Source organism: Myotis myotis, unplaced genomic scaffold (assembly GCF_014108235.1).
Source record: "Myotis myotis isolate mMyoMyo1 unplaced genomic scaffold, mMyoMyo1.p scaffold_m19_p_19, whole genome shotgun sequence".
Taxonomy (NCBI): Eukaryota; Metazoa; Chordata; class Mammalia; order Chiroptera; family Vespertilionidae; genus Myotis; species Myotis myotis.
The window spans coordinates 17,463,285-17,490,738 of record NW_023416323.1 but is presented as its reverse complement, the minus strand read 5'-3'; the positions used below and the strand labels follow the sequence as shown (position 1 = coordinate 17,490,738).

Below are 27,454 nucleotides of genomic sequence, written 5' to 3'. Positions count from 1 at the left end.
TGTCCACCTATGCCTTCCTTCGGAGGGACACGCACTAGTTGGAGGGCAAGTGCTCATCTGGGGAAGCACAGGCTGAGTGGGAGGTGGGGCCAGGAGGGGCAGGGTGGGGACTGGAGGATGTCCGTGAGGGCTGGCCTGAGCTGGGGAAGTGAGCTTCATTGTGTGTGCATTCATCCACGCATGCATGCATTCATTCCCTTATGCATGCCTTATTCTGGGTGATAGTCGAGGCATGTAACACTGCGTGGAAAGGACACTGGTCAATAGTGTCAGTTGTCAGCAGCTCACCACACAGCCAGACCCTCGACTGCCAGCTCTGCATAGGAACATTGTGTGTTTGTTTGTTGTTATTGCTTTAATCCTCACCCAAGGATATATTTCTATTGATTTGAGAGAGAGGGAGAGAGAGTTGTGAGAGAGAAACATGGATCGGTTGCCTCCCATATGTGCTCCAACCCAGGATTGAATCTACAACTTAGATGTGTTCTGACCAGTGATGCTCCAACCACCTGAGCTCCCCGGTCAGGGCTGGGGAGCAGTGTTCTGAGGTCCTACTGTGTGGCAAGCATGGCTGGAGCCGAGAGGAGGGTGGGAGGTGAGGGTGAGAGGATGGGGATGCTCAGCCTCAAGTGGAGGGAGGGCAGATCTGGGTTCCCGTGGCTGTGTCCTGCTGCAGGCCAGACATCAGGCCTGCGTGTCTCCAGCCAGAATGTCAAAAGCCTTAACCCCCCAGAGGTCCCGCCTGGCAGTCCTCTTTGCCTAACTCGATCTTTGCCCTTCCCGCTCCCCTCCCCTCAGAGCTGCAGGAAATGCTATGGACTCAGACCAACGGCAAGCAGGGTTCACATTGCTCTTGAGCCGTGCACAGAATAAATAGTGAGCTTCTGAGAAGCCCGTGACCCTCAGGTGGGATCGGCGCCCGCCCAGGCTCTGCCCTGCCTCTCTGGACACTGGGAAGGGCCTCAGCTGGCCACCCCAGAGGGGTCTTGTGCATGTGCCAGCTGCCCTCATGCCCACTGCCCACCTCTCCCCTGCTTGGAGATGAACGAGTCACTGACTCGGTGCAGGTGGTCTATGGGGGCTGACCCATGAGTCCGGGAGACAGGAGGGAGGAAGTCCAATTTCAGAGTGCACTCCGGGGGTCCCGGTGGGGGTGGGATCTGCCGGGATCTGCTGAGTGAAGGGAGCAGCAGGAGGCTTGCCCTCCTGAAGGCCGGAGGTGGGTGCGTTTATCCACAGGCCTGTCCCCATTGGCTGAGGGTGGTCCCAGGAGGGTTGACTCACCCCCACCCCCCACCCCATTCAGGCTTTGCTTGGACGTGGGAGAGAGATCCCAGGCAGAAGCAGCTCAGGGCTTGGTGGCACTGAAGGCGGGGCGCTGTCAGCGAGGGATGGATCTGAGGGTACCCAGAATGTCCACGGCAGCTCAATGGGAGGGGGTCAGGGGTGTGAAGCGGGTCCCAGGGGCTCTGCCCTAGGGCAGGACTTGCCCCCGGATGTGAGGAGTCTTGGCTGGAAGGGGCAGCAGGACAGGAGGAGGAGAGGGAAGGGCAGCCTTGTGACACTCCATCCTGGGGCCTCGCAGTTGGTTAAGCAGCCCCTGTTCCTGGACGGGCCGGGGGCTCTGCCCAGACAGCCTTTCAGTGGGCACCTACTGTGCGCCAGGGGCTGGGGCTACGCGGAGCGGGGACGGCCCTGCCTGCCCGTGAGCTGGAGCATCTGCCCAGGGACTGGGAGGGGGCGTCGCAGCAGCTGGTTCGCAGTGGGCTCGGAGAGCCGCCTGGCATCTGCTCCTCCGCAGAAGAGAAAGGACCCGCTTGCTTTGTTCTCTGTTCTTCCCTGGGGAGTCACGTGTGTTCCTGGGCCAGCTGGGAGGCAGGGCTGGCTGCGGAGCCTGTCTGCAGAATCTTTGGCCCAGACCCCTGCCCCACCCCCCTTGGTTTAGGTTGGGCCATGATGCCAGAGGGGAGCAGGGCCGGGCAAGTTGAAGGCATTTCTTGATACTAAAAAAAAAAAAAAAAAAAGGCAACATGTACATGACATAGAATTTACCATCTTAGCCATTTTTAAGTGTACAGTTCAGCACCTGTAAGTACATTCACACTGTTGTACAACCATCACCACCATCCCTCTGCGGGACGTATTCATCCCCATTTCACAGGTGAGGAGACTGAGGCTGAGAGAAGGGCCTGACCCAAGGTCCCCCGCAGGTTAGAGGTGGAGCAGGAGCTTGGAGGGCAGCCGTGGACCAGGCTCCTCCGAGTCCTTGGCTGACCTGCCACTCCATTGCTGAGTGAGGGACTCAGTGGAGACATGCACGCAACCAGTGACCGGGGCCAGAACCGGCTGTGGGTTCCCCCGCAGCCTCGGCGGGAGGCGTCACAGCAGCGTGGGACCTCACACCCACCCCTGACTCTGACGGTGCCATCTCTCCTCCCCCTGCAGACCTGGGATGAAGACCTGGCGAGGTCAGCGGCGGCGTGGGCCCACGAGTGCATCTGGGAGCACGGGCCCACCAGTCTGCTGGTGGCCATCGGGCAGAACCTGGCCGTCCACTGGGGCAGGTAAGAGCCGCGGGGCCCCCCTTCCTGGTGAACTGGCCATTATCACACGTAGCCCTTGTGATCACCCACTAGGAGAGCGAGAGGCCACCCGTGTCATTTACGGCTGGGGAAACGGAGGCTGTGCCCGGGAACACGTCCGAGTAATTGGCAACATGGATGTGAGCCCGATTGCTGACTCCAGACACCGGCCAAGGGACTCGGGGTTTCCAGAGTGTGGACTTCCCATCCTATCTCCTTGGAAGGGCTTTCGGGGCAGTTGCCGCTGGCCAGGAAGGGGCTGGCTGGGAAGCTGGGAATGTTCGCCCTTTAGTGGCAGGTCAGTACCGTCTCCTCTGCCCCAGCCCAGGTCCTGCTCACTCTTTAAGGCCCAGCCAGGTTCCACCTCGTGGGCAGGCGTCCCTCACTGTCCCCCTTGTCCGGCCATGGAGGGGCTCGTTCACACCGCTGAACCCCCAAGGCCTCCTGGGCTGGCAGCGCCTTGCCCTTGGGAGGCACTTGACAGTGGTCAGTGGAATGTCATCCCCTGGCCTTCTCCAAAGTCAACTGGGCCACATACGCAGGCACGCAGCCCAGCTGAAAGTCCTCTCCAGGCTGGGGCTGGTTTCATCAGAGAAAGTGGAGAAAATGTCTTTTGACCAATTAAGACTTACGGAGCCACAGCCAGCGGCTGTGCCAAGGCCTCTGAATCCGACCCAGGGAGGCCAGGGTCCCGGGTCCACTTTCATTTTGTCCTAATCATCGAAAAGTCGGACCGGACTTGAACTCTCCCCTCAAAATACAGGTCAGGCTTTGCTTGACTTTGCCCCAGACGTCTTTCAGCTCCCGGAGTTCCGGAGTTCAGCTTGGCCGCAAGCCGCTCGCTGTCCTTGAGGGCAGCTCCCGCTCAGGACAGACCTGGGTAGGTGTCACGCTGGATCTGGAGAGACATGGCTTCCTGGAAGCAGATCCACGGGGCACTCTGTCCTCGGGTGGGTTCTGCTTTCCATAAAGTCAGTCCCCGATGGCACCGGACGGGACGTCTGCAGGGGAAGAAATCCATCATCCCGCCGCCTGCTGCAGCTCTTTTCATTCTCCGGGCGCCCGTGTAGCCTTTGGCTGTCGGCCGGCATATTTCTGCGCAGTTGTAACTGTGGCCAGCTTTTAATTCATTTTTCCCCCTTCTCCTACAATACCAAACAATTCCCCTACTACATAGCCGTCATGGTTAGCGTCTCGCAAAGGCTGCCCATGGGCTATCGAGGAGACAGGCCTAATTTAGCCATCCCATTCTCGTGGCTCGCTGGTGTTGTTGTTGGCTCGTTTGAATTGCTTTATTAGGATAACTCTGAGGAGTGGCTGGGCGGGCCAAGGACACCAAGGTCTCCCCTTCTGGTAAATGCTACTAGCTTGCGTTCCTAAAGAGCTCCTCGTTCGCAAGCCCCCCGGCCCCGCCCGGCTGGGCTCTGGGGACCGACGGGTGGTGGGTGTCCCTTCGCTCTGCCGCTCGGTGGCTGTGTTCCCTCCCCGGCCGCTCCAGGAACGCAGGCCGTTCCCCGGCCACGGCCCTGACCACTGCCGCCCGCTCTGGGCTCCGACAGTAATTGTTACAAGACCGCTAACTGCCCATCTCACCGCAGCGCTCTCAGAAATGGCCAGGCCCCGCGCTCCTTCTCTTTTATGGAAACCGCTTTGTTTACACTCGCTGGCGACGGCGACCTGGGATTTGCATCCAGTTTATTTTCTTTCCTAAGAAAATAACCGGTGTCAGCCTGGCGGATGGGGCCCAGCGAGGGGCAGTGGCCACCAACGATGATGACCCCGGGCCCTCCTTATTGTGGCCGAGGAGGCTCCGTAAGAAATCCTAAATAGGAAGTTTTCAAGAGGGTCTGTGCACTGACTGCAGAGCTCTGTATGCCACAGGCTCTGGCCCGAATGAGTTTCCCACCTTGCATTTGAGTCCCTGGGTCCCCCAGGCAGCTGAGCAACAATGACCATCCATTGGCGGGTGGTGGGGGCCATCTGCCTGGCCCCCTGTAGCTAGCTGCTTCCCAGCTTCCAGACCCTTCCCGGCCACAGGGGGTGTCCCATCTGTGCAGCACCTGTTTAAATATTTACTCAATATTTTTTTTCTACATTGACTTTAAATGTCTTAAATCAAGTTTTGTCTTAAGCAAAATATAGGGTTCATGGACTGCATATGTTTTCCCAAATGTACATGAAAATACATATATAATTATGAATGACTCACTGGGGGCCAGGTAAAGGCTTCCTGGGCACTCAGGCAGCATGTGGGCCACCCCAGGGACACTCCAGGGAAGCCCAGGGAAGCCCCTAGCTGATTTAGGTTGTAAGCATTTCTAACAGGTGCTGGGCAGGATTGGGGGCTATGGCCCCTGAAGGAGCCCTTTCTCCAGTCGACCCCTGGGTGGTGGTGGCCAACTGCTGTCTCCATTGTCGTGTGTGGTGGCCGGAACATAACCAGCTGATCTGTCCCTGCAGGTATCGCTCTCCCGGGTTCCACGTGCAGTCCTGGTATGACGAGGTGAAGGACTACACCTACCCCTACCCCCACGAGTGCAACCCCTGGTGCCCAGAGCGGTGCTCGGGGGCCATGTGCACCCACTACACGCAGGTAACACTGAGGGGTGGCCTGGCCTCAGCCCACCGTCCCCAGTCGCTCCCCGGGCCCTGCAGGGTTGTAGCCCAGTCGGAAAACCGCCACTGTCATCGCCTTAACTTTTTCCTTCAATTTGATGCTACTCAAAGTGTAGCTGGTGGGCTGATCGGCTCACAGGTCGAGCGCTGAGACCGAGCACGAGAAGCTTCTATGGCACTTTTACACGCTGGGGCATTTCCTTGTGTGTGGTTTGTTTTTCAGTTTCTGGTTTTGTTTATTTTAGATCTTCGGTGGGTTGGGGGGAATCTGGCCCTTCGTCCCTTCACCACAGACCCTCGAACCAGCACCCTGTGATCCAGGCCAGACTGTGTGCCCTGGGGTGCCTGGCCCCTGGGTTCTGACGCAGGGCTGTGGTCTTTTCAGATAGTGTGGGCCACCACCAACAGGGTCGGCTGCGCCGTGCACACCTGCCCGAGGATGAACGTCTGGGGAGACCTCTGGGAGAACGCCGTCTACCTTGTCTGCAACTACTCTCCGAAGTAAGAACAAGTGGGCATGGTCCTGTAGGCTGGGATGCTTTCGCCAGCTGTGGGGGACCCAACTGAAACTGTCTTCAGCAGCGGCGTCTCCTCATTATTTCACACTAGAGGCCCGGTGCATGAATTCATGCTGGGGGCGGGGTCATCTAGCCGGCCTATCCCAATTGGGGTCTAATGGGCTGAGCGGGCCACAGGGAGGGGACGAGGGGGGTTGGCGGGCCAGCCCCATCCCTGATCAGGGTGGGGGTGCCGATCAGGGGCAGGGATGGCTGGGGGGAGGGGCCGCGGGCAGTTGGCTGGCCGGCCCCGCCCCCTGGTCGAACTCCTGGTCAAACTCCCGGTCGAGGGGACAATTTGCATATTAGCCTTTTATTATATAGGAGCATCTGGGTTAGCTTAACCGATCAGCAGTGCCAACCAGTGCTCAGGCTCCTTTTGTCCTCCTGCTGTGCTATCCTCTCCTCGTGGACCCCTGGCTGCAAAGCACTGGGCATCACATCTTCCCAAGCAGAAGGAAGGAGAATGGTAGAAAAGACCTCTCTCCTTAGGCCTTTCTCACCCTGGCCCACTTTCTCCCTAGGTCATTGGCTAGCACTAGACCAATTTCAGACAAGGGGGGAACCAGATCGCTCCAATTGGCTTTGACCAATGGAATTGCCCCATTTGACTGCACAAGCCTCCTCTGGGACTACCTGCACAAATCAGAAGCAGGAATAGCTGTTGAAGGGACCACATCGAGTCTTGATGTCACAGCCCCTCTTCCTCCTCACGCAGCCTGATGGCATTTATCCCTTGACTCATTTCACCCCCATTGCTCATCAGGCAAACATGTGCTCGTTCTCGGGGAATTCCTCACCCAGCTCATAGCCTGCGGTTTGCACGCTGGCGGCCATCCTAGCACCATGCCCTGCACATTGTGGGCCTTGAGGTGTATTTGCTCAGTGACTGAATGAAATGGGAATGACTTCATTTATTTGGTTTGGGTCCAGAGTGGCCACGGGTGCGATGAAGGGGGAATTGCTGAGGTTGGGAGGAAAAGGGAACTCTCCATCAACCATCTGGCACGCCTGTGGTGGCCGTGTCTCAGCAGCCCACGGGGATAAGGGGGATTATGTCATTGATGGAGGGATGCAGCCCATGGAAGAGCAATAAACTGGCCCACGGTGGTGGAATTCCTGGCAGAGGGGCAGGTGGGGAGTGAGAAATAATTAGATTTGACTCTTTATATAAGGAATACACTAGAAGACCCTATCAAAAATCCAACCCTTCTCTTCTTTAGCTCCCACTCCTTTTCTTGAAAAAGGAATAATCCATGAGGGTAAAATACACTAATCTTTTTTAAAAAACATATTTTATTAATTTCAGAGAGGAAAGGAGAGGGAGAGAGAGAGAGAAACATCAACGATGAGAGAGAATCATTGATCAGCTGCCTCCTCCATGCCCCACACTGGGGATCGAGCCCACAACCCGGGCATGTGCCCTGACCAGGAATCAAACCATGACCTCCTGGTTCATAGGTCAATGCTCAACCACTGAGCCACGCCGGCTGGGCTTAAAGACACTAATCTTAAGTAGGCAGCTTGATAAATTTTCTCACCTACAAACATGTATTTGTCTGCTCGGGCACCCAGAAACTGGGCGCTTAAATAATAAACATTTACTTCTCACGGTTCTAGAGGCTGGAAGTCCCAGCTCAAGGGTCAGCAGGGCCAATTTCTAGCGAGGACTCTTCCTGGCTTGTAAATGGCATTTCCTTGTGTCCTCACGTGATATTTCCGGTGCACCCACTGGGAAACAGAGGCAGAGAGAGAGAGAGAGAGAGAGAGAGAGAGAGAACTCGTTGATGTCTCTTATATAGATACCAATCCCATCCAGGACCCTACCCTTATGACCACATTTAACCTTTATTACATCCTTAGAAGTCCCACCTCCACTTAGAGCCACAAGGGGGGTTAGGGTCTCAGCTTATGCATTTGTGGGCACACACAATTCAGTTCATACCTATGTAACTACCACCAGGTCAAAACAGAGAATGTTTCCAGCACCCCAGGATGCCCCCCAACCCGAGTGGCCCCATTCTGACCTCTCTTTCCACCTGCCAGTCTGTCTCATATGAATGGACCTGACAAATAAGCCCTCACGAACCAACACCCTCCTCCCAGCACCACTTCTGTGAGGTCTGTCTGTGGTATCGTGTGTTCAATGGGCCGTTCTCCGATGCTGTGTGCTATTCCATGGCTTCTCCTTCAGCGGGCAGAGCCCCTGGCCTTGCAGCGGGCAGAGGCTGAGAGGGTGGGCCCAGGGGTAGTGTCTGGGCTCAGATCCTTTTGGGCAGGGTGGGGAGTGAGGGTCTTATACCTTCACAACCTTGTACATTGGAGAGGACACTTACTTTACGGGGCTGTTGGAAGAGTAAAGCAGTTGTCCATGGCCAGGGCGTTGGTGCAGAACCTGGCGCCCAGCCAGCCCTTCGTACACGCTCACTCGAGCATTGTTCCTCCTGGACATCAGAGGTGTGGCTCGTCCTCGAGGAAATCCAGAACCCTCGATCAGCTGGCGTCTCAGCCGGGGGAGGGATGAGCCACCTGGGGGTCCAGATTGTCTGAAGAAACTTACTGAGTCTAACCCAGCAACAGGACAGGCTCTGGGGCCCTCTCGGTCTGCCTGGCAGGGGGCTGTTGGGGGAGTCCTTCCAAAGGCCCCCATGAGTCCCTAGCCAGCCTGCGTGTCCCGAGCAGAGGTGGCCAGCTGAGGGGGCTCTGAGCATGGTGAGGACACTACCATTCGTCACCTGGGTGTGTGGGGGTTGAGGCGATGAGCGTGTCCCCAGCCTGATGCCCACACGGCCCTGGGTGATGCCATCCGCTATTTTGAGCTGCCGGAGGTTAAACAGAGAGCGTGTTTTTGCAGTTTGTCTTCTGGCCAACGCCCGCAGGGCCCTCCCTGGCCTCCCTGGAAAGCTGTCAGAAACATCACCTGGACACGCTTGTTGGCTTAGGAAGCGCTCAGAGCGTGTGGCCTTCACCTGAGCCGGCCTGGGTCTGAGGTGTCCATACAGTCACTCACCTGTCGCCCCCACCCCCTCCATTACAGAGCAGATGGGCTCAGGGCTGGGGAAAGTGGGGGTCACCAGCTGGCAGGGTTGGGGTCCGACCTAGGGCACCTGCTCTTCACCACTCAGCTGGAGGAGGGGGGGGGGGGCCCAGCCTGGCCCAGCAGCTGGCCCGAACCCTTTCCTGGGAGAACGAATGGATGACTGGGCGACCACGTAGGGAGTTTCTAGAACAAATCGCAGAGACTGGTCCCCGGTCACTCACAGCTCCAGTTTGTGCTGCCAAAGACTTAGATGCCATGAGAAGGATTTGGGAATTCCACTCACCACCTGCTCCCTGGCCCCCCGAGAAATCTCACCGAGTGGCCTCCAGACTGTGATGTTCCTCCTGCCCCAGGAACTTCCGAGGGAGATGGACGGCGCCTGGGCTGCTCAGAGGGACCTTGGTCTCAGCCCTAAGAGCCGAGTGTGGTCAGAGGCTCTGAGCCCCACAGCCTGGGTTCCCATCTCGCTGTGTGGCCTCAGCCAAGTCGCTGAGCCTCTCTGAGCCTCAGTTCCTTCCTGTGTCAAAGGATTGGATTCCAGCATGTCCCTCCCGGGTGCTGGAAGGGTGGGTGACCTGGTTGGGTGTGTGGTCCAAACACTCACTCATTTGAAAATGTTTGAAAAGAGGGGTCCTGGCAGCTTTCCGGGACAAAGGCGCTGGGGCTGGGTGGGGTGGACAGTGTTCAGAGTTCTGTGAGGGGAGCACCAGCGGTACCTGTGGGGCCAGCGGGTGTAGGCACACACACTAAGGTCAGGGAGGGGTTACGGAGCTCTCAGCTGGGGATCTTCTAGAATTGTTTAGACTCTGCGCTCAGAGGGGCCCTGGCAGCTCCTCTTTCCCTTTACGTGGCAACCACCGTCCTCCTCCCCCACTGTGTTCAGCCCCGAGTGGGGCCAGGAAAGGGGTGACCTGGGCCCTCGAGTGGCGGCCCCTCCTGACTGTTTCTGTCTGTCCTCAGGGGGAACTGGATTGGAGAAGCCCCGTACAAAACCGGCCGGCCCTGCTCCCAGTGCCCGCCCAGCTACGGAGGTGGCTGCAAGAACAACTTGTGTTACCGAGGTAGGAAATGACTTCAAAACCGTGAGTCACAGAACAGCTCATGCAAAGCACAAACCCCAAGACGGGAACAATGGAGCCCAAGGTGCCCCCTCCCCAGCCCTGGGGCAGCCGCCCTCAGCACCCCCGCCTCCCTCCCTCCTTCTTCCTCCTTGTGCACAAGAAGACTTGGGGTTCAGTCCCCCGGTTCCCTGGGGATCCATGGCTGCCCTGGATGTGCCCCCAGTGAGCATCCCATGGCCAGATTCTGAGCTGGACTTGAACGCAGCATCCCCTCAGACAGGTCCCTGTCCTTGTTTGTTGGTGCTTATAGTTCGATATGAGACAGACAACAAACAAGGAATTAAAAGCAAACAGCTAGACTGTGATGTCCTGGGAGCTCCCGGCTAGGCAGGGCTGTCCCTCAGGCTGTCCTTCCCGTCCTTGTCCCACACCTGCCGCCCCCTCCCAGGCAAACCTGGGCTCTCTTAGGCTGGGCAGGTTCCAGCCCCCACCCCACGTGTTTGTTGTCGCCACTCAGAATGTTTCCACTCACCCCCTACTGTACACAAGGCACTGTTTTCGAGCCTAAAGCATTGCTCACAATTGGGAATATTTCCTCAGGCTCCGTCCCAGGAGAGGCGTAGCTGGGCCAAAGGGCCTCTCCGTGTTTTTAGGGTTAAGATGAGTTTTTTCATGTGGCTCCATCCACAGGCCTCGTGATGGCTCCGAGGGGCTTGGCAGGGGGGCTGGGCACGCAGCGAGAGCCACCCTCTGTGCCAGGCCCTCCCTGACGGAGGGGTCATGGGGTCAGTTCTGTGGGCTCTGGGGTGAACACGCTGGTGGCTAGTGGGGGGCCCCAGACCCTCTCAGGGGCCCAGGTTCATTGCTGATTCTGCCCGTTGGGGGAGGAGGAGGGGACAGGAGAAGCAACAAACCAGGTTTTCGGCTGGTGTTCCGACCAGGCGATCACTCTACCCATCAGCAAATGGGTGTGATTACCCCATCTTCCGTAATACATCTCAGGCACAAATGAGAACGCATGCATTTGGTATAAATGCATTGAGCACCTGTTGTGTGCCAGGGTGCTTCTGGGTGATACCAGTGGGGATCACTATGGCGACCAGACAGTCAGGGACCTGCCCTCATGAAACTGAGGTCCAGGGGGTCATGGCCACGAGGAGTGATTCTCGTCTTCCAGGGGAAGTAACTGTTTGCCGGGAGCTTCGAGCAGGAACATCGGCTGTTGGCTAATGGGGTCAGGGCAGGCTTCCCCGAGCAGGTGTCCTTAAGGAAGAAGACGTAGCCTAGTAATGAGAGAAGTGAAAGCGTTTCCGGTGGGGGGAACAGCATGTGCAAGGGCCTGGAGGCATGAGGCAGCACGGTCTTGAGTTTACTCTTGTGTATGGCGTCAGCTGGTGGTCTAGTTTCACTTTCTTTGCACGTATCTGTCCAATTTTCCCAACACCATTTATTGAATAGATTATCTTTACCTCACTGTATGTTCTTGCCTCCTTTGTCAAATATTAATTGACTCTAAAGGTGTGGGTTTATTTCTGGGTTCTCTTCTGTTCCATTGATCTACCCGTAAGCATTTGCTAAATGGAATTTCTCCCGCTTCCCGTGTCCTCTCAGGCCATCCTCTTCTCTGTCTCCACGCGCCTGTCTTTGGTGAACTGTTCCCTGATACGCCCCCTCTGCTCCCTGGATTTGTGAGCCAAGCATGGGTTTTAGAGGCTGGCAACCTGCTCTGAGAATATCAACCTCGCCCATCCCAGTGGTGGGGCCCTGGGCAGGTGGTCTCTCTGAGCCTCAGTCTTCCTGTCTGAAAAGAGGGTTGTGGTGTCAACCCCGGGGGCCTGGAGGACAGGGAGAAGAATGCAGATGAGGGCAACAGGCAGGCATGTCAGGTCCCGTCTCCACGGTCCTATTCAGGCAGGCCCTGCGACTGTGCTTATAGTTTGATATAGAACAGACAACAAACAAGGAATTAAAAACAAACAGCTAGACCAGGGGTCCTCAAACTTTTTAAACAGGGGGCCAGTTCACTGTCCCTCAGACCGTTGGAGGGCTGGACTATAGTTTAAAAAAAAAACTATGAACAAATTCCTATGCTCACTGCACATATCTTATTTTGAAGTAAAAAAAAACAAAACGGGAACAAATACAATATTTGTATTTGCATGTGGCCTGCGGGACATAGTTTGAGGACCCCTGAGCTAGACTGTGATGCTGGTTCACGCACCAAATGAAGCCTCCAGCACCCAGTCACCCAGAGGGGTCGAGTCTCCATCAGATTTGGGGGTTGTAAAGAAGGATGGCCATTGGGGCTCCTCCTGAGTTCCCCACGGTGAGGTGCTCGGTGTGTGCGCGGCCCACAGCTGTCTGGATTCAGGTGGAGCAGGGTCGTGTTTACCGTCGCAGGCTGTGTGGACTCAGGTGTACCACGTGCCTTCTTGGAGCCTCAGTTTTCCCATCTGTAACAGTGACAGTAAAGTCCTGTTAAATTTCAGCCAAAGCAAAGCAGAGAGTTGCTATTCGCATTTGCTGAGTGGCCTTCTCAAAGGTGAACTGATGCACATCTCTGTGCTGGTGGTGGTGGGGGGTTAACCCCATTGTACCTTTACAGCATGCACCCTGCCCCCCTCGATGCCTGTGGACTAGAGTTGGAAACCCCTGCCTCCTGTTCTCCCACAATTAAAGCAATGAGAAGGATGTTAGTTGCTAGCGCAACAACCTGCACATAGTCTGTGCTTTGTAAACACAGGTGGTTAGCTCCTTGAAGAAGTGGGAGGTATGACTGTACTTATGCCTGCACGGTGTCCTTCATCCCCTGGTGAGGAATATTGGTCCTCTCCCAGCCTAGGGGTCTCATCCATCTCTGGAACCTGACAGATGCCTCCTCCTCCTTAGAAACACAGCTCTGGTGTCACACCTCCTCCAGGGAGCCTTCCCTGACTACACAGACTGGCAGTGCACCTGCCTTCCTGCTCTTACTGCAGCCAGACTCTCCCTGAACCTTGACCTGTAGTTACAACTGCTGGTTCACACCAGTGCCTCCGCGGGCACGGAGCGGGCGTGTTCTTCATGTCATCTCACTTCAATACCCGCAGGCCCAAGAGAGCCAACTTCTAAGAACAAATATAGACAACAATGCCTTAGATGCTGGTTCACCCACCCAGTGAAGCCCCTGTACTTGTTTCTTTATTTCTGGTGGAAAATTGCCAGCTTCACTTGGCAGGTGTGCCAGTTTTCCTAGCTAACCATGCAGCAAGTCTCCTGTCAGGTGACTGACCTGCATAAGCTAGTTATGGAGCATGCACGGCAGGGCCTGGCCTATAATGGAGATGGAGCAGGGATAAGGACAGGCCTTAAGAGAGGTTTGTTCCCTCTCGCCTTGCCAGGTGTGGTGAAAAGGGTGTGGGCTTCCGGGAAAGGCAGTTTGGCTCTCAGCTCTGTGAGCTTGGGCAGGTCCCTTAGCCTCTCTGAGCCTCGGTTTCTCTGTCTGTGGAATGAGGCTCATCACGTCTGTCGGGGCAGCGAGAGGAAGCTGTGAGGACACACTGGAAAAGGCCCGCACTCAGGAAACATTAGCTGTGAGCGCTGTTATCACTCATGGACCGCAGTGGGCACCTGCAGAATGATGTAAGCAATGCTATGTGCCCCGAGACCCCAGGTCCGGGATGGACAGTGCGCACAGTAACCTGGCCGTGAACTTGGGCATGGAATTTCCCCAGGCCTGCGCGGGTCCACACAGGGCATCTTAATTAGGATGTGCTCAAATAGAGCCGGTCTTCTGGGCAAGCATTCCACTTTTCATGTGTGTGTCTGAGGGCGAGGACTGTCTGCCCATTTTCTTAAATAGTGAGCCCTCAAATGCTTTAGACTGCCTTACCAAACTATATTCGGCTGAATAAAGCCACGATTATGTGGTATAAAAACCCTAAAGGCCAGTGGAAGAAAACCCGGTTATTCTAGAGACAGCTCTGGCTTTCAGTGAAGGGCAAACCTGAGTAGCTACATTGACGGGAAGGCAGACCAGAGACAGTCGATCATGCCAAATGGCGTTGTAAACCTGGTGTCTTCATAAAGATTTCACCTAATAGCTCTTGGCTACAAATGGTACTTTCAGAATTCCCTTCCTAAATGTTTTTAAATGTCACTGGGAATATGTTCTTTTCAAAGGAATCCAGAGACAGAATTCTTTGGGGCCGGGGGGGGGGGGGGCGGGGGGGCGGGGGTTAATGATCTTTCATTCAGCAAATTTTATTGAGCAACTACTATGTGCTGGGAGCTGAGTATCCAGAGGGCTGTGAAACAGGTTAGCTGTAGGCCTCAGGGAGCTCACAGCGGTAGGAAAGCAGGTGGTAGTGAAGTCACGGCAGTGAGCTAGCTGCCCAGAAGCAGCACTGGATGATCCCCGAGGGACCGGACTTGGGGCTCAAGATCACAGTTCACCTCCCAGCTTAAATCCCGTCCATTCTCTCAGGACTGGGTTCGCCTGGGGTGGAGGTTGAACAAAAGGGAATTGGCAGTGAAACAGAAGCAAAGAATTCCAGCCTCAAAAAGTATTGGAGAACCACTCATCTGCCCTTCATTCGATGTCTGCCCTTTGGAGAACAGAGGCCATTGCCCTTACGGAGAAGTGGTAACAAGGCTGAGGGATTGACGGGACTTGAATATTATTAATCCAATGACACAAAGAGGCCTACGAGGGTGCTTCATTCCTCCTCCTTGAAGTCCTTCTTACCCAAACACATTTCTGTCGATTCTTTCATGGAGGGAGAGCAGGAGGCAAGCCTGGTCCACAGACATCCGAGGGGGACAAGGGCACATGTGGTAAAGGTGCCACGGTCCCCAGCAGAGATGTGCAGCGGTTGATCTTTGAGGAGGCCATTCAGGCAAATGCAAATAGCAAACCTCTGCTTTGCTTTGGCTGAAATTTACGGTTTGGTAACCTGATGACAGGTTCTGGCCAGCAGTGAATAGTTATCTTTTGTGATGAAGACTAGAAGATACATAAACTGATGTTTATAAGAAATGCAGTCTGTTCGGTTATCAGAATGTCTTAAGATACGGTTGTCATGATCATTGTGGAGAAATAATAATGTTTGGGTGGGGAAAAGATTGGGACCCAATGAACTCACTTTTTTTAAAAAAACAAGAGTCAGTTCTCTGGCTCATTCTACATGATGGGTGCAATGTCAGTGGGTAGCCACACCTCAGTGCAGGAAAGGAGTTGAGTTCGGTTAAGTGATCTTGGCTCACAGGGGCAGAGAAGGGAGCAGGATGTGCTGGAGATGAGGGGCAGTGGGCCCAAGGCCTTTGACACGAGTCTTCGTGCACCTTAATGGGTGTACAAACGAGGAAGGCCCTTCTCCCAGGGCCTCATAGGGGAGGCAGCTATGGTGTGGGGTCAGAGGATGTACTTCCTTGGGCAAATGATGGTGCAGGAGGAGGCAGGACAGGAAACTATGATGATAATCCCGGTGTGGAGCTGGGCCTCTCACTCTGCTCAGCCCCTGGGGCCAGAGCAGACACAGTGAGCAGGGCCTGTCCGTCTCACTCGCTGGCAGAATTCCACCTGGCCAGGTCTGTTCTGAAATGTAACTTTCTCTTTGCCACTGAAATGAGTCTTTGTCAAACTAAACCTCAAACAAGTTTAGGTTCCAAGTGTTGTTTTTTTTGCAAAGTGCATTTTTGTTGAATCTCAGCATTTATTTTTTCTCCTTCCACCTTCACTACAAAGAAGGGACTTACGTCCAAAAACCTGAAACAGACGATATGAACGAGGTGGAGACAGCGCCCGTGACTGAAGGGAAACACGACTGGGTTCAGCCGAGGGTGGTCAGACCCAAGAAAACGTCCACCGTGAGCTACATGAGTGAGTCAGGCTCCCTCTCTGCCCTGGGTGCGCCCTCGAGCCGCCTCTGAAGGGGCCCGTTTGCTTTGGGGTGGGTGGGGGAGGGGAGCTGATGGGCTCAGAGGGCTCCAAGTCCACAAACAGCAGGAGCAGGGTGGCCTGCAGCTTGCAGAAGTATAATTCTAAGGTGTTCCTAAAAAATGGTATTTTTAAGCCATTTCTAGGAGCTGTGCTTGAGTGACAGTTCCCCTCAGGCAGGTGAGACCTTATCCTTTCAAAGGGGATGTGAGCTGAAACTGGGTTCTGCCTGGAAGCGCCGGGCTCCCTAAGGGAGAGCACAGAGCATGCAGGGCCTGTGAGCCCAGTCCTTCTCCACACACCAGCTCTGGGACTTGGATACCATTTGACTCTCTGAGACTCAATGTGCTCATCCATAAAATGGGGCAATAATACGAGGTGCTATGAGGAATGTCTGCAGTGCTGTGGGCCCTGGTGTCAGCCGGGATCTCCCTGTACTTGAGATCATCACGTTGCCTCAGACAGCCCCGGGGCGGGAAGTTAGATGTTTCCCCCAGACTTCTGGAAGTCCCAGAACGCTCCCATGCTCACCTCTGTCGCCCTTCCCCCTCCCCTGGTTCCCAGCACACCTCCCCTCACAGGGCTCTTCTCCTTTCTTCGCTCGCTGCCCGGCTGGAGCTCAGTGCTCTGGCTCCCCTGACACTGCCGCTGGGCGCCCTTCCTGGAGGTCGGGGCTCTGGAGGGCACTTTCTTTCTTTTTTTTAAAATATATATTTTATTGATTTTTTACAGAGAGGAAGGGAGAGGGATAGAGAGTTAGAAACATCGATGAGAGAGAAACATCGATCAGCTGCCTCCTGCACACTCCCCAGTGGGGATATACCGGCAACCAAGGTACATGCCCTTGACCAGAATCGAACCTGGGGCCTTTCAGTCCGCAGGCAGATGCTCTATCCACTGAGCCAAACTGGTCAGGCTGGAGGGCACTTTCTTACAGACACAGCAATGGGCCTGGGCAGTCTGCCCCCGGCCTGGTTCTCTCTGATCCTCCCCTAGACCGTGAACAGCGTAAACTGGACTCACCCTGCGCAGGGCCCACCTTGTGCCCATCTGCTCAGAAACCATCCCCTCTTTTTCAACTACTCTCTCCCCCGCCCCTGACAGCCACTCTATCCTCTTGGGCTTCAAGTGCCTTTTCCCAGACTTGCTGCTTGTTTAGCCATCCTTAGCTTCTTTGACCAGGAAATAGATTGACACTCTTTTCTGTTCAGAGGTTTGAAACGGTTCCATTGGTTCTTTTAATAATGCAAAATCATAGTATGTCTTTTTGTCCAACTATCACACTACTCTGAGGCTTCTATACGTCCCCATAAAATAAGCAAAAAGGAAAGCTTGGCAAAGGCTGTGGGGGAGATGGCACAGGTGGGAATGCCTGGTCTCCGCTTCCAGGCTGCATCAGGCTTATTCTCCAGAGCCCGAGGGTCCAAGGGGCACTTAGAGTGTGCCAGCCTCCCTCCAAGGTTACAGCCACTTTCTCACTTGATGCCACAGACACAGCACCCACTGTACTTTCACCCGTTACTCACACGCGGACATTGAGCCTCAGAGAGGGGAAGCAACATGGCCAAGGTCAAACGACTACTCTAAAGTGGTGGACCTGGGATTCGAACCTTCCCCCGAAGCCTGCAGCCATTGGGCAATGCTCCTGCTCTGGAATGGCCTGGTTTCCAGAACATTCCAGAGAGCTCCTCAGCGTGGGGGGCGGGGTCTTCCCACGCAGTCTCATCCTCTTGGCTCCTGCAGTGATGACTATTTCTGCATTTCTCTCCTAGCCCAAGTTGTCAGGTGTGACACCAAGATGAAGGACAAGTGCAAGGGATCCACATGCAACAGGTGAGGCTGGGCGGGATCCCTCTGTCACTGTCCCCTGCAGCCCCTGCTGCCGGCTGCGGGTCACGTCATGGTCAGCCAGTGGGTGGCCACCCAAACCAAGCCGGATAGAAAATCACACACAAAAAAGATGGTGTTCTCATTCTCTACTTTTAGCAGCAACGGTGTGCTCCCAGGGTTGAGTGGGGAGGTAACTCAGCTTGCTCTGTGTCATAAATTCAGGTCCCTGTGAATGCCAACCTTTATTAAGGTAAGAGTGTGGCACACAAAGATGACCGGTTTCTGTCAGCCGAGACCAGAGTTCCTCAGCCTTGGCCCTACTGACCTTTAGGGCCGGATACTGCTCTGTGGCGGGGACCCTGTGCAGTGGAGGAGGCTGAGCAGCACCCCTGGCCTCCGCCCACTGGAAGTCAGCACCTCTCTAGTTGTGATCCCCTAAAATGTCTCCAGAAATTGCCAACATCCCCCGAGGACAAGAGCACCCCTAATTGATAACCTTTGACCTAGATCAGTGGTTCTCAACCTTCTGGCCCTTTAAATACAGTTCCTCATAACTGTAATGTTGCTACTGTTATGAATCATAATGTAAATATCTGACATGGAGGATGGTCTTAGGCGACCCCTGTGAAAGGGTCGTTCGACCACCAAAGGGGTGGCGACCCACAGGCTGAGAACCGCTGACCCAGACGATGGGCCCAAGCTCTGGGTCTCCTCCCGCGGGGACATACATTCCAGTTGTGTTTCACCCCTCGTCAGGAGAATGTGTTCAAAGTACAGATGCTCAGCCTTATTGTCTCAAGGAATTTGCAAGCTGCAGAAATGCCAGACTTGTACATGGCTCATGTGCTGCAGACGTGACAATCTTGACCAACGTTTCTGTGTCACTGGGGACTCCATCACACCTCTGTGTGAGGGGGTCACACGGTGGCCCAGAGTCCTGTGCACGGAGGATCACGCTGGGGCGGTGTTAGGATGTGCGGGCGGCAGCTCCTTGGCCATCGGTGGCTCCCGCAGGCCTGCTGTTGAGGCCCCGCTGGAGGAAGAGCTGCCAGTGTGGCCCCGGGAAGTGGAACGCATTCATCTGGCAGATGGAGTCATCAGGCACCGCCCACTCGGATGCTGAAGGATGTCTCCCAAGAAGAAGGAGTTTGGTTTGGGCAGTGCCGCGGGGCTGCACTTTCTGGCAGCGAACGGCCAACAGGTGCAGCGGCCTCACACAGAACCTCAGGTTCACGGCTGGAAAACCACGTCCTCGGTAGAGGGGTCCTTCCTCGGCGTGGGTGCGCTAGAGCGCGTGGCTCCGCCTTGGGCAGGCGTGTCAGGAAACGGGCTTTAGCAACCCAGGATGAGGCCGTTCAGGAGGCTCAGACCTCGTGCCTTGAGCAGCTGGTGCGGGCCAGCAAGTACTGCAGAAGCCAGCTGTCCATGTGTTGGTGAGACGAGCTAGATGTGGCAATGGTGGTGGTGCAACCGTCCCCTGCAGTGTCGGGGACATTTGCACATCTCCCTGTGTGCTGGGCGACTCGGAGAAAGCACACAGCGTCGGCGAGGGGTATCCACTCCCATACTCATGGCTCTAGGATGTTAGGAGCGCTCTGGATTGTCCCATCGTGACAATGGGACTTCTGTCCCACAAGCTCATGATGACAGCATCACGCCCGCGTGCTCAGTGGGGAAAAATGCCAAGGTTTAAAAAGTATCCCTCGTGAGGTAGCATCGAAAGAGTCCCCGATGGGAGCCTCCCGGGCAGGGAGAGGCAAGGGTCCATCCACACCACGATTCTTCGAGACCTCCAGTCAAGAAGCATAGCTCACCCCCACCTGTGCACACCAGTGTTCCCGCTGTCCCACCATCTGGCACATCCTGTTTCTGGACCTGGTGCTTTTATAAAAATAACATTTACTGGGCTTATTTTCTGACTTTAAAAAGGATTCTCGTTCACTGCAAGTAACTCAGGAGAACAACCACAATAACAAAGTAGAAAGAAAAAAACAGTGTCCAGAATCTCCCAGGACTGGCAGCAGCTCGACGTAGTTCCAGCCTTCTCCCAGGCACTGACTCGCTCATGCTGCTTAGGAGACCTCGTGTGTTACTGCTTTCACATGAGTTCCCAAAGTCAGTGCGTTCTCTGGGGCAGTGGTTCTCAGCCTTGGCTGCACATTAGAATCGCCTGGGAATCTTTAAAATCCTGACTTCTGGGCCTCATCCTCCGGAAATTCTGTTTCTTTGTTACTAATGTTGTGGCTCCACCGCATAACAAAGAAACAGAATTTCCGGAGGATGAAGCCCAGGAATCAGGATTTTAAAAAGATTCCCAGGTGATTCTAATGTGCAGCCAAGGTTGAGAACCACTGGTAGTCACATCTCTGTCTTAAGCACAAATGTTGATGAAGCACCTGAAAGCAGTCGTTAAGAAGGTCAAACCGAATCTGTAATTGTGTTCACGTGACTATCAACCTCAGCTTGGGCGACCTGGGACTTGCCAGAAAACAATGGATTCCACATCACCGGAGCGTTTCTGCGTGTGGTGATAGAGCTGCTGAAGAAAACAGGGATTAACTGCACGGTGATGCGGAGTCGTGTTCACCTGTGGAAATCGCTTCCTTTCTCCCGTCAGGTACCAGTGCCCAGCAGGCTGCCTGAGCAACAAGGCGAAGGTCTTCGGAACTCTCTTTTATGAAAGTGTAAGTGGCCAGTTTTTCTTTAAATGGCTTGCTGCTGTTTGTTTTTAAAGAAGGTTGGTGGTTTTCAGGGGAAAAGGTTTCCCTTCCCCGCCTTTGTCCGACCTTCGTTTGCAGAGATGATCTGTGAGTATTTGTGGGCCCACAAACTGGTGTGGCCGCTTTGGGGACACTGGGGCCAACCCTCGGGAAGCCCCGTGTCCGTGTAGACGCCCCGTTAACATGGCGTTAACATGCTCCACTGCGTGGGGAGAAGGGCTGTTTGTCGCTGTTCTTACTGTGTCAAGCCCCTCGGATGGGCTTTTAAAGATAAGCAGCCCAGGGACAAAGACGCACGTGTTCCGGAGAGAGGCAGGAGTCGGAGGTGGGGTGAGCTTCGGCCCGACTGTTTGGCTTCTTGTGGGTTGAAGACAAGCATCTTGGGGACGGCCGACCAGGATCCCTTCCGGGCACTCACAGTCTTCCCCTCCGCAGTCGTCCAGCATATGCCGGGCCGCCATTCACTACGGGATCCTGGACAACAAAGGAGGCCTGGTGGACATCACCAGGAACGGGCGGGTCCCCTTTTTCGTCAAGTCTGAGAGAAATGGCATGGAGTCTTTGAGGTAACTATTCTGTGAGCAGGGCTCCTTACAGCGTTTTCTGGTTATAACAGTGTTGTTGAGAGATGACCTTAACCCATGCCTCGGAACTCGCCCATAGGCAGCTCAGCATATTTTCACTTCGGTAGTGGGTGCCCCCTCCCTCTCTCTCCCTCTCTCGTTTGGTTGGGTTTCGGCTTCCGCTTTGCCTTTCTTCCTTGTCCCCAAGAACCATCAGGCACCTTATCACTAACAGTTGATGGTATTTTGCGTTTATAGGCTAATTCTGGATTAGCACTTTTTCTTCCCAAGAATGAGGCTTTTCATTTTTTAAACATACTTCCTTTTTTTTTTCACGATAATGTTTCTCACATAAGGTATGTGGCTGGTGGATGGGCCAGACAGTCCTTGGCTATTCTGACTTTTTGGGGCTCGGCGAGGAGGCCAGGTGTTGACCTCTATGGAACAAGAGGCTAGTGACCTGGGACCATAAAGCCCAATAGAGGTCATGGGGTCAAACAGACCTGGCTCTGCTTCTTCCCTGTGCATGACCTTGGGCGGTTTCTTCATCTCTTTTGGGTGGCCGCACCCTCCTTTGTAAATGAGGACCATGGCAGGCCCCGGGGCTGACACCCACTAATCCATGATGGCACAGCCTGTCAGGGCCTAGCCCAGCGTCTGTGACAAGGAAGCACCGAGCAAATGCTCCATGATTGTTCAAGGCAGCATGTCCCCTGCGAATTGTGAGGCCACGCTGAGCGTTTCAAAAATGACAGGAGACATCCTCTCTGAAAGGTCCAGCTCTTCAAGGGGTGTCCGAGTACCCCCTCTCCATCTTAGCTAAGGACCTAGGGTTATGAAAACAAAAAAAAAGAGCAAGGAATTGTCAGCCAAAGCCAAGGAGGTGCTCACAGAGATGCCAGTTGGGCGACCTCATGAGGAGTCTCAGTGCAGGCTGTGGGCGTGGCCAGGTTCAGATCCTGCTTGCCTGGGACGCTTGTCCTAGACTCGCAGCCATAGGCAAACTACGGCCGGCCCGTTCGGCTGTTCTATCCGGCCCGCGGAACTGAGAGAGCAGAGGGTTCTGTTGCTCTCCCCTCCGCTCCTTCACCAGCAGCAGTGTTAACATGGCAACGTCGGGAAACACAGCCGCAGCTCCTTCTTCTGAGTCCAGTTTAAGAACCCATTGTGGCCCTCGAGTCAAAAAGTTTGCCCACCCCTGTCCTAGAGCCACCTCTGGTTCAATGCCCAGCTTTGCACCTAAAACGGGCTCTTCACATTTTAGACTTCAGGGAATGTGCGAAATCAACATAAAGCAAATTAAAGCTTTATTTTTACTAGCTTCTCATTGCAATGCAGCATGTCCTTCCGTTATGAACGTTGGCCCCTAACCAGACTAGGTTAGCAGCACTGGCCACTCTCCCAGTGGTGGACGCGGACTTGCTGCAGACTCGCGAAGCAGTCTCTGCGTCCTTACGCTGAAATGACGGCAGTCAGAGGCCCCCCTCTAAACTGTTCTTCACGCGTTCATAACACGTGTGGCTATTACTCTAATGCTAATTTGTTTTAATCGTTTGATAATGATATTAATAATAACTGATTTTCCTTTAGTCTTTTCAGTTTATCGTCTGCATTTTAAAACTGTCACTCTGAGCAGGGGTGCATGGCTCCTTTGGGCTGCCTGAGGGGTCCTTGCCCCAGAGAAGTTAATGAGCTGTGTTCGGAAAGTTCATTCTAGATCCTGCCCTAGGTGTTCTCAGGACCTTCAGGCTGGTGGGAGATAAGTAGGGAAATGAAACATTGAAGCTGTAAATAAAATAAACGTGGGAGCAAATGTACAAGCCATTCTGTCTGCATTTACCGAATGTTTCCTTCTATAGCAAATACAAGGCATCCAGCTCATTCACGGTGTCGAAAGTGAAAGGTAAGCTGGTGGCTTTTTTCTTTTTTTTTTTTTAATGTGACCATAATACATAGGTTATCTTGGGTTTCCCTGGAAATGCCATTCCCCTCCGTTATGGATTTAATGTCTATCCTGCCTGCTACTAATGCTGTTCTCAGGAATCGGTCCTGTAACTAATTCCTAAACATATCTGAACTTGGCATTGGCCCCAGAGAGCTAAATCAGAAGCACAGGCTTGGCATTCCGGCTGAATGTCACAGAAACACCAACACCTGGGTCTGGAGTAGCTAATAGGTTGCGTAGGGAGGATCAGTTTCTATTGCTTGATGGTGACTACCTATTCCTAGAGCATTGTGTTGAGATGGATGCTAGGGCCTCATTCTGGGCTCAGCAGAAAACAGAGCTTGATAGATTAGTAATGTCTGCCATGGACAAGAGAGGGAAACGTGGGGTACGTTCATTTGGTTGGATGGGATGCATCCACTGGAGAGCATGCTTTTTAGTCACGACCTCCTTCAGACCAAATCCTGCTGTTTATGGAAATAAAGTTTTATTGGCACACAGCCATGCCCGTTCATTTATGCATCGTCTATGTGTGGTTTCTTTGCAGCATAGATCATAGGGCCCACCAAGCTGGAAATATTTACTCTCTGGTCTTTTAAGCAAGAGTTTACCCAGCTCTGGACTAGATGGGGACATGCTGTCAGACACAGCAGGTGGTCAGTGTTAGAACCACTTTCTTACATCTGTTGTTTAAACACGTGACTTCGCAGAAAAGAGTCCCTGGCCTCCTTTGAAATAGCTCTAGGCCCAGGAATTGGAAACCTGGATTCTCATCCATGTCCTGCGGGGTCTCAGCTTTTCTGAGCCTCCGTTTCCTCTTATAATTACAATAATACCTGCCGCGGGGATCCAGCACGATGGAGTAGGGGAAAGGTTTCAAAATCGAAAAGCACTCTGCCAACGAGAAGTACAGTTGATCCACGGAGAAGCTATTGCGGTGGCAGCATCCCTGGCCAGTAAACACGTTCAGGCATGGGCTTGTCTCATCCCTTGAGTGGTTCGGGTGGAGTGCCAGGAGCGCTGGGGCTTGGCACCTGTTCTCACCCAGCTCTATTGGAGGGCTCAGTGAACCCCTGGGACCCAGGTGTCATTTCAAAGGCGGGTGACCCGAGGCCCAGGCTAGCTCTTGACCTGACCGTCTCCTGATGGCTCCTGTTCACAGTGCAAGACCTGGACTGCTACACCACCGTCGCTCAGCTCTGCCCATTTGAGAAGCCAGGGACCCACTGCCCAAGGTAAGGCCCACTGGCATCTGGGTTTGCAAAATGGGGCCTGAGAGAAGGTGCCGTGCTGGGTTGGGGGTCATCTCCTGGCAGCGAAGTACAGTGGAGATCCGGATATGGCCCTTGAATGCGTATGCCCAGGAAAGCAGTCCATTCGTGTTCAAAGCCAAGGGCCACTCGACCTTCCCTGGCACCGCTGGTTCTCAACCCTGGTTGCACATTGGAATAGTCTGAGAGGCATTTGACGCAGAGATTCCCGGGGACCCTACCCTGACCACTGAGAGCTGGATCTCTGGGATGGCCCAGCCAGGGACCAGCCTCGTTAGACGCTACTGGCTGAGCTCAGTGGGCAGCTGGTCCCAGACTCAGTTCTGGGAACTTAGCTGTCCATTTGCTGCTCCTCCCCTCACTGGTCGGAGTGCTCACACATGTAGAAGTGACTTCATTTGCCACATGGCTCCTCCCAACCCCTCAGGCCGACCTGGAGATTTGTCACTGTGACCTCTTAGATCAGTCTAGAACTCTGCAGGCTGCATGCTGCTGGTCCATTTCAATCAGCTCGTTGATTCTTCTGCCGGAGCTGTGATATTTTCTCTGCCTCAATTTAGAAACAGCTTATGAAAACCCAGTTTGGGGGGTATGATTTGCACACAATAAAACTCACCCATTATAAGTTTACAGTTCAACGTGTTTTGATTAATGCACAGTCGTGCAGCCCTGGCCACAATCGAGACAGAAAGTTCCCTGTGGTCAGGCCCTCCCCTCCCTCTCCCCTTCCCCACCTCCCCACAAACCACCATCTCCTTCTGTCACCCTGATTTTGCCTTTTGTGGGATTTCTGTAAGTGGAGCACCACAGCGTGCAGACCTTGTGTCGGGCCCTGGCTCTCTGCGTGCTCCGGGAGCCATTGGTGTTGTGGAGCGTGTCCGGTTTATTCCTTCATGTCGCCGACGGTGTTCCATTCTGTGGATGTGCCACAGCGTGTTTAAGGACCAGGTTTACACGCATCTTCCAAACCTTAAGTGGCTGATTTTGGAGGAGGGTACATCATAACGTAAAATAAAGAGTGTCCTCGTAGCATTTGTGTCTGAAGTGCCCACGAGGTCCTCTCAGACGCTGGTGATGTAGCATCCGGTGAACCCTTACCCTGGGCCTGGAAGCTGGTGGGTTCTCCCAGGGAAATACTGACCTGAAAACTGACAGGTGGACACCCCTGAGGTGTGAGCAGAGTCCAGCCCACGGAGGGAGCGGGCGAGGGACAGGAGGCTGGAGACTGGACAGGGGGCCCTGACTCCTCCCCTTTGCTACTTGCCTTCCTCTGGAGGCTCCCACCACCACCCTCACCACCGCCCTCACCACCGCCCTCACCACCGCCATCACCACCGCCATCACCACCGCCCTCACCACCGCCCTCACCACCGCCATCACCACCACCCTCACCACCGCCCTCACCACCGCCATCACCACCGCCATCACCACCGCCCTCACCACCGCCATCACCACCGCCCTCACCACCACCATCACCACCACCATCACCACCGCCATCACCACCACCCTCACCACCACCATCACCACCGCCATCACCACCGCCATCACCACCACCCTCACCACCACCATCACCACCGCCATCACCACCGCCATCACCACCACCCTCACCACTGCCTTTCTGACTCTCCCCCCACCAAATGCTCAAGTGGGGATAGCAACCTCTTAGTAGATTTCCCCAAATATTAAAGAGAAGCGGAAGGAAATGATCTCAACCAAATAAAACACAAAAAGACAAACTTGACATAGGACACGTATGCAAACGGTCGGCTTTGGCCTGCCACTCCAGAAGATCTAGGAAAGAATGTTCTTACCTGACTTCTGGTTTCTTTTTCGAAATCCCTCACACACACACACCCTCTTTCTCTCTGCCACCCTGCGCCCTCCCGCGCCCTCCTGGCCCTCACTCCTGCCTGGCAGCCTCCCGCCATCCTGCTGTCCTGGGGCCACATGTGGATTTCCCCTCCCTGGGCCCCCGCTGAGGTGCCCTGTTCCAGATCAAGACAAAAGGCCTTTTCTTAAGCGAAGTTCCTGCCTTTGGCTGGGCCCACCCATCTCCAGTGCCAGGCAGCGCCTCATCCTCTATCCCCTGTGCTGAGGGCGGGGATGTGGTAGCCGACATGGCGGTGACTTGACGCCTTTCCGCCTCAGGTTATCGGCCCCCCTTCCCGGGAATAGTCTGTGACTCACGGAGGTGAGGGCCCTCCACCCTTTCCTCCCCCACACGGGGAAGTGACCTTTAAAAAGTCTATTGATTATAATCTCCATAATGTGCCCACAGGATGAACTAGACAACACCCAAGAGGGGGAGGGACCACCTTTTACAGTCCCACTCTCCCCTCCCTTAGATATTTATCCCCTCTCACCTTGTTGTCTGTGAGTGTCCTTTTGTTTGGGGTTTTTAAATTCCGTATGAACTATTTAAGAAGAGGAAATATGTCTTTACCACTGCTGGAGTGGGAGGAGTATATACTTTTCTCTTTCTTCTTTTTTTAATCCTCATCTGAGGATATGTTTATGGACTTTAGAGACAGAGAGACATCGATGTGTGAGAGAAACATCAGTTGGTTGCCTCCCGTGCACACCCCGAAACCTAGGTATGTGTCCTGACCAGGGGTTGAACCCACAACGTTTTGGTATATAGAACGATGCTCTAATCAACGGACCCACCGGCCAGGGCTTTTATTTTTTAAAAAGAATAAACAGTTTGATAGTTTCCTGCCATCGAAGAACTTACATCTTGAAATTCAAAGAAAGAGGGCCAGTTGCTTCTCAAGAAGTTTTGTTTCCCGCTGACCATGACCATCACACAAATGCTCCTTGTTTTCCAGGGTTCGTTGTCCGGCGCACTGCAAAGACGAGCCGTCCTACTGGGCTCCTGTGTTTGGCACCAACATCTACGCAGACGTGAGTACGCTGGCATTCCAGTGACCACCTCTCAGAGCCTATTAAGCCCTCAGAAACCACATTCCAAGGTCTGGATACCAGAAACCCGAGATCTCATTCCTGGGCCTCCAGCTAAATTTAGACCAGTCATTTCTGCAACCATTGCCCTAGTTTCCCACTTACAGAGCTATTTGTTCGGCTACTCTGGATGCGTCTGAATACAGATGCAGGGGTGCCTCATCAGACGCAAACGTTTTCATAGTTTGGTAAATGGAATCCTGCCTTCCCCCATTGATACGCGTGTTTAACCCGAAAGCTTTCATGTGTCACATACTTCACTTCCCAGATATTTAGTGACCTTTCCAGCTCTCCTGATGCATTTAGAGAAACCGGTCCACTCTGCTCACTGCGTTTCTTATAGGCTGGGTATACCCTGAGCTATGAGCACACAGAGGAAGATACGAATTTT

At 54.2% G+C, this 27,454-nt stretch overlaps 1 protein-coding gene across 2 annotated transcripts in view; it reads left to right on the top strand.

Moving 5' to 3' along the window:
- Nucleotides 1-27,454, top strand: part of CRISPLD2 (cysteine rich secretory protein LCCL domain containing 2) — a 63,366-nt gene that overhangs the window by 20,119 nt on the left and 15,793 nt on the right. For both annotated transcript variants that reach the window (XM_036345627.1, XM_036345628.1), the window contains exons 3-13: nt 2,446-2,564; nt 5,043-5,175; nt 5,584-5,699; nt 9,756-9,856; nt 15,582-15,716; nt 17,546-17,606; nt 20,221-20,287; nt 20,759-20,889; nt 22,746-22,789; nt 23,994-24,066; nt 26,931-27,006. In XM_036345627.1, the coding sequence (XP_036201520.1) occupies nt 2,446-2,564; nt 5,043-5,175; nt 5,584-5,699; nt 9,756-9,856; nt 15,582-15,716; nt 17,546-17,606; nt 20,221-20,287; nt 20,759-20,889; nt 22,746-22,789; nt 23,994-24,066; nt 26,931-27,006 (1,056 nt within the window). The remainder of the gene's footprint in view (nt 1-2,445; nt 2,565-5,042; nt 5,176-5,583; nt 5,700-9,755; nt 9,857-15,581; nt 15,717-17,545; nt 17,607-20,220; nt 20,288-20,758; nt 20,890-22,745; nt 22,790-23,993; nt 24,067-26,930; nt 27,007-27,454) is intronic.